Raw genomic sequence first — 12674 nt, 5'->3', positions numbered from 1 at the left:
ATTAAATTCAAATATTTGTTTAACATACAATCGATATCATTACATACAATTTAACTCAATATTTAGACAAGTTAGAATTAGGTACGCAAGAGATTGTATCCGCTTCGAAACATAAGCATTCATTATCCCTATAAAATAGGTATCTATCTAGTGCTTAAGGGTCGCGGAAAACATTGTTAGGAAACCTGCATGGGTTGGATAAAATTGGAAACATCAAACGTCTTTATAATATTAGTATAGGTACCCGTTCCGGCTTCGCACGGGTGGACTGATGGCCTACATATAACGTCTATATTGAAGGACAAACATACAAACAAAATATTTTTTTTTTTGGTACAATCTCAAAAATCAAACTCCTTTTCTCAATATGCACAACATACACTTGTAATGCTTCCATATTGAGAATTTACAAGTAAGTACTTATGGATAGTCAAACTAAAAACTACCACCAGTTCAGAAATAACACCTCAGACCTGAGAAGAACCGTCGTATGAAACTCAGACACTATACTACAAAGTAGGTATCACAGTTTCGCGGTATAATATTAGGTTAAATATAAGAACAGTATCAAGATTAGTTACAAAATTTAAATAGCATTTTAATTATTGAAAATTCAGACTTCTAGCTTTGCCGATAACGAAGTTGCAAGGGTTCGAAATTGCCCTGATTAGCTTCAAGAACAGGATGTTACGGCTGTGCGAGACTCGGCGTAACTAATTTATATAAAAGTAAGTCATAACTAATGTTGTAATTGATACGAAAGTGAGTTCGTCTTAATTACGATTACCTTAAAATTTTGTTTATTATACATTTTCAGAGGTTCGAAGAAGGAAATAGGGGTCTAACCATGCACTCCCGCCAACACACACACGAAAGAAGAATGATAATTATACACAAGGTTTCCCAATGTCTCATTTCTTCAAATGAGATTCTATTAAAAAACAGACAGACAGGACGTAATTATTTTTAATCTATATTATGCTAGTATGAACGAAATGACGTCAGAAGCAACATTTTTAATTTAACAGTATTAATCCAGACGCAATATACCTCTACGTAAAGTTTTCGCTGTATAAAATATACGGAAAAATATTTTCTTTTTAAATTTCCCCGGGTTTGTAGCAACCACACAGAGAGAAAATAACTCACTAGGAAACCTAAAAAATATACTAGATTTCCACACACAACACTTCGCTCCTAACTCTGAGAGATACGAAACTTTTAACGTCGTAAAATAAAAAATATATTCCGACTCAGAGAAAACGACAGATGTTTTTATGGTGGTATATTCATATAATCTCGGAAATATTTATGGCGGCTATACTGTTTCCTAAATTTACGACATTGACAGTTGGTAATTTTTTTTGTCTGTATCAAATTAATTTCTTCATAGACGGACTGGCGAATGGGCTATCTGGTGGTAAGCACCACTGCCCGAAGACTGTAATGGTACTGTTAGAAATATTAATCATTCCTCATATCATCAATGTACTACCAACCTTGAGAATTAAGACGTCCCTTGTGCATGTAGTGACACTGCCTCATTCACCCTTCGAACTGGAACACAAAATTACTAGTATTGCTGCTTGGCGCTTAGAAATGGTTAAAATTTTATAAAGTGCCAATGTCTACGGGCAGCACTTACCACCAGTTGGCGTATTTACCCGACCGCTTAACAATCCCGTAGACAAAAGTATAATTTTTATTCGTTTCTTATTATTTTATTTTCTTTAACACACCTACTATTAGTACAATTTAATATTTTTTGGACAATGATATACATTAAGAAAGAGTGTCTGTTTGTACGCGCTGATCTAAGGAACTTCAAGTTTGATTTGCAAATATTTTTTTTAATATAGAGTAATTTTGGTCCTATTGTCTGAAAATTCAGCATAGATACTCCTGATGATGTTTACCTTAAGTCAGGATGGACAACTTATTTATAAAAATATATATTTTTTTTAATAGTAGGTTAGAGGTAGTGGGTATAAGTATCCTATGTACTTCCTTGGGGCTTAAGCTTGCTTCATACCAAATATCATCAAATTCGGTTCGGTTTTTTAGCCGTGAAAATGTAAAAGACACTCAGACAGAATTACTTTCCCACATATAATATTGGTCTAAATTAAGTTGTTTTTTTTCATAAGATAAAAATCTTATAATATGGCTAAAGCTCAACACGTATTTTATTTTATCTGTGTCCTACATACATATATTAAAATTGTAGAGTATCGATATCAGTACATATAAAAGTAGCACTAATGTTTATATATATTTGCGCCTATCGCGTCATCCGTTTAGGAAACATTCGAGATGAGATTTATCGGAACGGTTAACTTTCGTACCGCACTGCGCCACCCAGCGCAGCTATAGGAAACTAGTGATGGGACACAGTTCATCGACAAAGTTAAACTAATATTAATATTTTTATTCGTATTTACGACATAAGTATACTGCAAAACAAAAAATCCTGTGTTTGTATGTACTTGTGAATAATTTATTTACAAGTCAAGCGGCTATTACGTCGCGTATTTAATTTATAACCTGAATTCATTTTGAAATTCAATATTATCACTAAATATAATTAGACAGTCTATGCAGTAACAGATCAGAAGACCATGTCTTTGAAATCGGGACCGTGTCAATATAATACTGTTTTTTTTTTATCGAGTTGTTGTCATTTAAACCGGAAATAGAATTTGGCACTATTTAGTATACTCGTACTTTGAAAAACACATAAAGCTGTTAATGCTGTGTCTGATATTTCTCACATCGATGATTATGGCCTTTTTGTGGATTCTGAGATTGAGAGAATAAATAATGACTTTGTGTTTGCGCACACACTTGTAAACTATCATATTTTATCAACATCAACATCTACACAGAGCTACTGTCTGAGTTTAAAGATGGTTTCCTTAATATGATTCATCGTAATATAAAAATTATAACATCTGAAATAGAAACTTTAGAAAATACTTTACACTGCAAGCAGACTTTAAATTGCAATCACAAAGGTCACAAATATATCGATATTATATTAAAAATAATCCCATCACTAATATCAGCTGGTGACTATTCCATCACGATGACATTTTGTCTCCATATTATTTTTAGCTCGTCAACTTTACGAGTATATCAAGAATTTCATATTCATACAAAAACTGAAAATATTTCATCGCGACCCTTATAAACTTGTTATATTTAGAACATATTCGTCGAGTAAATAAAAATATATTTTTCACAGACTTAGTATGAATTTACATATGTATTTAATTTCAACGTATTTTAATGGGAGATGGTTATTGCAAACGTGTATTTGTTGTATATTCATATTAGGTGGAACACCTAAATTAGGGCTTTTATTTGAATCACTCCAATTACCAAAGAAATTGGAGTGATTCAAGTGAGACTCTCATCTCATCATCTCATCTCTCAGCCGAAGGACGTCCACTGCTGGACATAGGCCGCCCCCAAAGATCGCCACAACGACCGGTCTTGTGCAGACCGCAAGCAGCGGCTTAAGTATAGACTATTAGTAAATAAAACATACATTTTACATACGATATTTCTGCCCGAAAAATAGCGTAAAACTTTGGCCTAATCTTAAGTTATTAGCGTTTTATTCAAGTAGACTTGTACAACCACTTTCTAGTCAAAATAATTTTAGTAAACTTAAAGGTGCCATTGGTTCGGAATGTAGATTCTAGTGAGTAGAACCCCAAGAAACTCAGTCGTGTCGTTCAGAACAAATACATAAATATCTCAGACTCGATATCACAAAATGTTCAAGCCAATCGATGGCGTTACAACCACTTAGTATATTTTAATATAAGTAATTTCAGCTTACATTAACAGCCTGTAAATATAATCATCATAATGACAATTATTTAAATCAACTCTTTTCCAAGATTACCTGTTTCAATCTGATTAATATCTCAATAATATTTGAAATTATCCTATACCGAGTCTAATCGCAAGATCCCAGTAATCCCTGTATTTAATAGACCCCATCCGAAGCAGAAAAATGTAACAAAAACGGCCAAGTACTTCTCTTATCCCACTTCGTAACTAAAAATGTGATGATCTGAAAAGTAAATTATAGATCTAATTTTTAAACACGCTAAATTTATAACGTTAACTGCAATGCTTGTAAATTCAAAATTTAAAATTATATCTAAAACAAGCAGATATAGATATTAGTATTCAACGTAGTATGTTTTACAATACTGAAAGAAATCGAAGCGAAATTCAAAGTCAATAACGCAGTGATTTACGGGCCGCCTATCGATATAAAAAGTCGCAGATTCCATCCAGACCCCAAGGCTTTAAGATTAGTAATTCCGTAAAATAGGGTATTGATACTATTCTTGTGTGTGTCTTTTGTGTTTAATAACAGATTACGCTGGATCATTTACCCTTCAAACCGGAACAGAACAATACGAAGTATTACTATTTGGTGGTAGAATATCTGATAAGTGGGTGGTACCTAGACTAGCACAAAGCCTCACCACCATGTAATGGGATCAAATAATATTAAATTATTGCATGTAACAAGCGGCGTGCATTCGAATTAATTGAATCTTATATGCAAATGAGAGGAACTCGTTCAAAGCTAATAAGATAATATTCATATCACGTTCATTTGAATATTGAATTCGTGTTTACATCACGAATATTGGTTTAATCTGTCTAGTATTAATTAATTTTCCAATACTGGAAATTATATTAATTTCGTAACGAGTGAAGTTTTTATAATGCCAGATTCAAGCAATACGGTATTTTCGGTAGAGAAAAATAAATCATGAAATTTGATAAAAATTAAAATATATGTAAAATTGAAATATACATAAATATTATATTTTGAGTCATATAAGCGCATTATTAATTTGTTATATTAAAATTAAAAGTCGTATTTTTTAGTCCGCACATCACGTGACCTAAAACACGAGCCGCCATGGTGTGACGTCAGATAGCCAAAAACTGTCATTTCAATATCATGCGGCACTTTGATAAGCAACTTTTCTTGAGTTTTAATGCTAGTATTTGTACATTACACACCAACGATGGCGATTGTAATTCATTGTTTTCCCAAAAAAACACCAAATATTTCTCGCTGTTAACGTTGAATGAGTGCCAGTCGTATATACACAACTGCTGTTTTTATCAATATGACGTCACTAAAATTACTGACAGCGTTTTCGCGGGGATTAAGAAGGTTTCAAATTTAATTTAATTTTATGGCAAGAAAACGTGTTTATTTTGCCAAAATATATTTTTTGTGGCTTTTTATTTGGAAAATCAACATTTCGAAGTATTCTTTCAAACATAGTAGAATACCCTATTACTAAAGATTTATGTGGAATTTTATATTATCATAGTTATACTCCTAGCTCGGCTACAAAATATATATATTATATATAGTGCGAGCAAATTTTATTATTTTAAGTGTATACATGTGAATATTTATTAACATAAGAATTGATAACATTAAGTGCATAAATATATATACAAATATGAATTAAAAATAATTACTGTATAAATCTTGACCGCGTGGAATGGTGGCAAAAACGCTAGCAGCATTTTCCCGTTGAATCGCAATTCCGATCCTCTGGGCTAGAAACAAACCAGCCCTCCGTATAGTACAAATTAGTCGTATATAATATATCAGTATAAGCTAATTTGGGTAGGTCTTTCTTATATTCTACCGTCAAACAGCAATACTAAGTTGGATTCTGTTTTGAAAGAGAATAACTAAAATAAGAGTCATAAGGGACATAGCGTCTTAGTTTTCAAGGTTGGTGACAATGTATGGAATGTTTAAAATATGGTATAATGCTATTGTCTGTGGCCGATGGTGACCACTAATCATTACATGTTTTATTTGATAGTCTGCCTACCTATATGAAAAAATGTTAGTGCTTTTCAGTCATATTGTGAAGTGTAGAATTTGTAGATATACATTTCGAATAAAGAAGCAATTCATAAAAGAATACATGGGCTAAAATTTAAGTCAAGCTTATTTTAAATTTACTTATGAGACATTTCCCTCGTTGTTCAAATTGATAAAAGGAAACCCCACAGCTTCCCTCGGTCATTGAACGGATTTCCTGAATCCATCGGATTGTATAAAGCCTTCATTTAAATGCAGTCTTTCTTTTACAGAAACCCTAATAAAAATGGCCGGTTCACGCGAGAGGTTACTCTACGACCGTCATTTGGATTACGATTACGAATACGAGAGGCGGAGGCGACATGACATTAGCAGATTCGAAGCGCAGCGGTCAGATGAAAATCGAGTACGATCTGATCGCTTCGATCAGATCGAAAGACCGCGACGTAAGAACGGATACGTTTACGAAGATATTTATTCTGATTTCGACGAGGCTCAAGGCCGTTTGTCACTATTTCGACCAATCAGACCCGAGTATCTGAATTTACAATCGACGTACGACAATAAATATAATTCGTTGCCTCGCAGCCACTATTATAACGTTGACAGGAGTCGTCGTTACAAAAAAGACTATTACGACTTCAGAATCGAAGCCGAACGAAGGAGACCGCGGGAATCTTATGAAATTTACAAACAAAATGTAAGAATCGAAACCGATCGAAGCGAGATTAGGATAAAAGAACGTCGCGCGAATTCGACCGATTCGAGAGTTGTACGCGATAAACCGAAAAACGTAGCCGTTTGTAAGCCACTTCGTTTGACCGAAAGGAATGCTAAATATTGGACGACAGATCCGCCCGAGAAGGATCGGAAGCCGAAACGAGACGAAACGAAAAAAATTGTAAAATTCTCCGAAGTTTCTGGATCCAGAAAGATGGTCATCGACGATCCAGTTTGTGGGCGGAAAGTGGTCGCTGTACGAGAACTGGAGGTCTCTTTGGATCAAATGATACAAAATGGATATTTCGAGAAACACAATATACCAATAAGGCTGCCGGAGAAGAAGGACGACACCAAGATTTCCGTACCAAACGGAAAATGTGTATCGGGAAATGAAACGCCAGCGCCACGGAAGTCTCGACATTTGCCACAGGTGAGAGAAATTTATCAAATTAGTTCGTAGCTGAACATAGTAAGCCGTTTAATATATTTAACTAGCGAACTGCCCCGGCTTCGCATGGGTGCAATACTGATACTATATATTATACTACTTAATTCGATAAGGATTGATAAAATGATAAAAATTGGTTATTGTGGACCATCACAAACTTTTTTGTAGACCTTTTAAAGATGTACAATATTGTAGTACATTATTTTGCTCTATCTCGTAGGGCTTAGCCAGCGATGTGATTTTACATCACATTAGAAACCTCTAATTATCAATGTTTATCTAGTATATTATGCTTATATTATACATATAAACCTTCCTCACGAATCACTCTATCTATTGAAATAACCCGCATCAAAATCCGTTGCGTAGTTTTAAAGGTTAGGCTACATAAGGACAAACAGACAGCAAATATATATGTAAATATATAATATATACTTTACTTAATACTTTATAATTCCAAATTTGAATATCGTTTGTTATTACATACAAAACTATTCATATGCAAACTAGAAAAAAAAAACAGTGTCGATAAAATTACTATTGCAAACAATTCCTCCATCAGTATTCGAATAAGATCACGTTGATATGTTATTATCAAAATATTCTGAAATCGATAAAATTTTGTGATTAAATATTGTTATTTCGGGTCAAGCTTCACGATAAAAGTCATTAGGACACCATTACCATCCAGAGAGACCCTTAAACATGAGTAATGATCAGACCCTTTACGAAAGGTTACGTACAACGAACAGAATATTAAAACATATCTATTATACATAATATATTACAATTTGCTTGTTACGAAGGTAGAGTGACATGCTTGTGGTCAATATATTTGAAATAAATGTAATCGTACATACCCCGAATGTGTGCCTAAGCTTTTATTTCTCTTAATCAGGATTCGTATCTAACTTTGTTCGATTGCGGTTTTGTGGATACACATTTATGAACTCACTTTTCAGATCCGATCATTCTAACGGGTAATTTTCATCTCACATTATTAGAGATATATTTACTATTAAGGCTGCAATATAGCAATGTTTTAGTATACGTTAGTCTTTATTATTTACTTGTACCACCCACTCACCGTATATTCTACCACCAAACAGCAATACTTAGGTTTGTTATGTTCCGCTTTGAAGGGTGGTTGAACCAGCGTAATCCAATCTCAAACGAGACCAGCGAACTACGCAGGACATATAATACTGTACAAGTGTGTGCGAAAGACAGGCACACTCAATTCCCTTACTCATAATACGATTGGACTAATAAATCCAACTCGTCCAACACGACCGGAAAGTTCACGCGCAGGAGTGTACATACTTCTAACTAACAGACTCCGGGCTGTTACCGAGAATTTATAGAGAAAACAAATTACTCTTTATCGGCCCCACCTTGGACTTTAGCCCAGAATCTGCGGCATCAAATCTCTCAGCCTCTACCAACGAGGCAGACATCTATATAGAAGTAAAAAAACCCGTAGATTAATTAATTCTCGGAAAGGTTGAAACGATCACTTCATTTGCATGCAAAAAGAGTTTATTCATGTTTCCACCAGTGTTCTACTTGTACTTGAGAGGTATCCTATCAACATTTCTCCTTTATTCATTAATATTCATACAATTTTGGATCGAGGCAACAATATGTGTATATTTTATCGTGTAAAAAACATAAGAAAAATATTTTTAAATAATATATTTGAACCTTTCAGCGCATCGAATGAAATCCAATGTTTGATTATGTCAAATAGCTATTTTATTAATAATCATCATTTATAAAGACAATTAAATTTATAACACTTGTGTACACTATATTTAGCTGATACGATTCATTGAAAACTGTTGACTTTTTACTGTACTTGTATCTCGTAGCGACCATGGCGCCATCTCTGTTTGATATAAACAACCGATTACATTTCAAAGACATATTTTTTTATAAATAATTCTTCAAAAAAATTTTCTCTTTGATATTTTTATGATGATATTTAAATAATTGTTCAATAATATTTTATACTAACATATCTTTATAGTATAAAACAAAGTCACTTCCCGTCGTCTGTACGCTTATATCCTTATATGTATAACACATCCATATTATAGTAAAGAAAAGCCGAGCATTTCAACTTATCTAGCCGGAAAAAACAAGATTATTTTGTTTGTTCTTCGATCTAAAAGTTGTATATAGATCTTTATTGCACCCGCGTAGAGCCAGGGCGAGCAGATAGTTATAAAGATTTTTGTTTTATAATATGTAAATAACCTACAAATCTACAATTAATTTGTAACGTACCTTTTATTTTCGGTAGGACAACCAACAGTAGATACAATATCAAATAAAAAAAAAATTTTTTTTTTAATTATCTTGGCAAATGTTCTTCTATTTACATGTAACCTCACCAAGCACTATCACATTACACAATATGTATTAAAAATATAAATAAAACATAATCAATGATTAGAGATGAGAATTATAATATATTTTTTTTTAATATACATATATATATATAAAATAATAAAATTAGAAATGAGGATTTCAATTGTTTCTATTGAACTTTGTTTTAAATAATGATGGTCTGGTCTCCGGCCTCAGCTTCGCCTGTATATGATAGGGTAGGGTAAATGTTAGGTACCCTTTACCCTAAGGCCTTACCTTTTCTGTATCTCTGAGAATGAATTGCATAATCTCATGACTATTGGTTAGGAAGTGTAAAAAAGACCATCAATCAAACTCATTTTCACGTTCATAATATTATAAGGACTATAGTTTCCATAGCATCAAAGGTTTATAATTATGTTTTGTGTAGATATTTTAATATACGTAATAAATTCAAATATAAAATTATCAGCATTTTTTATAATATATTTAATAATAAATAGCCGATAAAATGGTTTTACTAATATCATAAATAGGTGAAATATATTTGTTTGTATGTGTGTAAAATACGGAAACAATGTTCCATTTTTTAAAAAAATTGACTGCTATAGGGTATAAATTAGATTCCATAACATTTTCTTTATAAATAAATTGCAACCGTTCAAAGCTGAAGCTGATTAGTTTTTAATATAAGTAATAGCTTAACAAAATACAGTAGGTATGTCAGCCATTTTGTGCGCGTACACGAGCTACTGGGTGGATTGTAATTAAATTCGGCTTAGTTTCATCCTTTGACAGCGTTTATCCTCTGTATTGATAATTCCGGTCTCATGTGTTATATATTGCACACCATTGCCCCGATTCCATTTATTTAGGGTCGATGATGTTTGTTTTGTTTCCGTATAACTCCTCTTACTCCCTTTCCCCCTTTTTAAATTTTCATCTCCCACATTTTTTACAAAAACATAGGTAGGCGGACGGGCGAATGTGTTACCTGATTGTAAGTGGCCAAGACTACCCATAGACATTGGTGCTGTGAGAAATATTAACCATTCCTTACATCGCCAATGCACCACCAACTTTGGGACATTATGTCCCTCGTGCCTGTGGTTCTGGCTCACCCTTCAAAGTGAAACAGAACACTACTAAGTATTGCTGTTTGGCGGTAGAATATCTGATGAGTGGGTGGTCTCTAAGCAGACAGGCTAGAACAAAGCCGTACCACTACCATCCGTTACATGTCAATAATAAAAATAATGTTGAATGTATTTGTCAACTTTCGACTCACACTTAGGCTACGTTCATACTAAGCAATCTTTCTTGTAATATATCTAACTAGCGACCCGCCCCGGCTTCGCACGGGTGCACTTTATAAGGAACAGGTGTATATATCATAGGGATTATTGGATTTGTTTTAGAATTGGATCTATATATATATATATATACTTAACACGGGTGGACTAATGATCTACATAAAACATTTATATTGAAGCACAAACATACAAAAAAATTTAAAAAATGTTTTTTTTTTGGGCCATGGACTCTTGCAGAACGTAAGCACAGGAATACCCGCCAAATGTTCATGAAATGTCAATAAGAAAGTTTTGGAAGGGATGGAGTACTAATACAGAACACTCATTTTTATTTATCTTGATATGACGTACTCTTGAATAATATACCTTATTTATTATTGATTTTAAATACAATATGCCATATGTTTGAGTATAGTTTTACTGTTAATTAATTGGTTAAAGTTTTATCTAAGAAAACATTCGATATGAAACTTAACCTAATTCCAATCGAGTTACTGCAGTAACTCGGTTAATATTTCGCCTTGTCCCTTTGTCAGAACTGGGTCAAGTCTCGTATTAACATAACCTAAATCTTTAGGTTCGACTTTCGTCTAGCCAAGTTATTGAATGACATTTTTCTCTGTTACAGCAAAATTTTGTTTGCGGAACAATTCATTGGAAATGTATTTTAAATTAATTGACAATTAACAAACCATCAAAACATTTGAATCTTCAATTAACAATTTTTTGGTTATCTATACATATAATAAAATCGTAACTGATCGAAATCTGTATCTCTGTTAATTTGTCTGTCTGTTTATCTATTCGTTTGTTATCTAATCTTCTCTTTTATGAGCCGAGATGGCCCAGTGGTTAGAGCGCGTGCAACTTAACCGATGATTTCGGGTTCAAACCCAGGCAATCACCACTGAATTTTCATGTGCTTAATTTGTGTTTATAATTCATCTCGTGCTCGGCAGTGAAAGAAAAAATTGTAAGGAAACCTGCATGTGCCTAATTTCAACGAAATTCTGCCACATTTGTATTCCACCAAACCGCATTGGAACAGGGTGGTGGAATATGCTCCAAACCTTCTCCTCAAAGGGAGAGAAGGCCTTAGCCCAGCAGTGGGAAATTTACAGGTTGTTAATGTAATGTAAAAAAAATCTCTTAACCAATTTGGATGATTGAAATGAAAAAATGAAATTTGGATCGATTTTCACTGATTTATACTTAAATAACCTTGAGGTAACATATAGCGTTTTATTAAAATCAAGATGTTATGGAACCAGGGCTGTTGAGGTTAAAACCTAAAGGCGTTCCAGTGGTATTACATCATCACTTTGCATTTGAAAATAAATTATACATTTTTTTAAAATAAATATACTTTAATTTTTTTTTGAAAATAAATATACTACAAATATAAATGGGTGCGGCTCAGATGATTTTATGTTTATACCCCGGTTCCTTCTCATTCCAAAAATATTTGTTTACTTTTAAACGAGTCCAGTACACAGGGTTAGCTTTATGTGGCTCAGTCGCGTGTTCGCAACTGCAAAAAAAATATATGCTTTAATCCCTGACTAATATACATTAAACAGTTTGACAAATACTTATTGGGAACTACAATGCCACGACAGACTCAAAGATATGTCGAATATATAATACTCATACTTTTGAGGCTTACTTAAATCACGCGAAAGGAGTCGCGGGCACCAGCTAGTATTAAATAAAGCCTCTGGTTCATAAGGTAAATTATTTTGAGAAGAACAGATAATAAACTCATTAGTTACTCCTTTCACGCATCAAATTATTTGGACTTGTTACAATAAATATAAAAAAAGTGTAGGTCATTGTTTTTGGTCAAAGGATAGGTCGCCAAGTGTTAGACATAAAAACAAACAAACTCGTCTACATCTTTATGTTTGTAAATGACGACGAGATCGAA

At 33.3% G+C, this 12674-nt stretch overlaps 1 protein-coding gene across 1 annotated transcript in view; it reads left to right on the top strand.

Annotated features, from left to right (window-relative positions):
- The window catches only part of LOC113397712 (facilitated trehalose transporter Tret1-like), a 51284-nt gene that overhangs the window by 16602 nt on the left and 22008 nt on the right, over positions 1-12674 (top strand). Inside the window, exon 2 of the mRNA XM_026636163.2 lies at positions 6163-7043. Coding sequence (XP_026491948.1) covers positions 6177-7043 — 867 coding nt within the window. The 5' untranslated portion in view covers positions 6163-6176. The remainder of the gene's footprint in view (positions 1-6162; positions 7044-12674) is intronic.

Source organism: Vanessa tameamea, chromosome 23 (genome assembly GCF_037043105.1).
Source record: "Vanessa tameamea isolate UH-Manoa-2023 chromosome 23, ilVanTame1 primary haplotype, whole genome shotgun sequence".
NCBI lineage: Eukaryota > Metazoa > Arthropoda > Insecta > Lepidoptera > Nymphalidae > Vanessa > Vanessa tameamea.
This window is presented reverse-complemented; position numbering and strand designations above follow the sequence as displayed.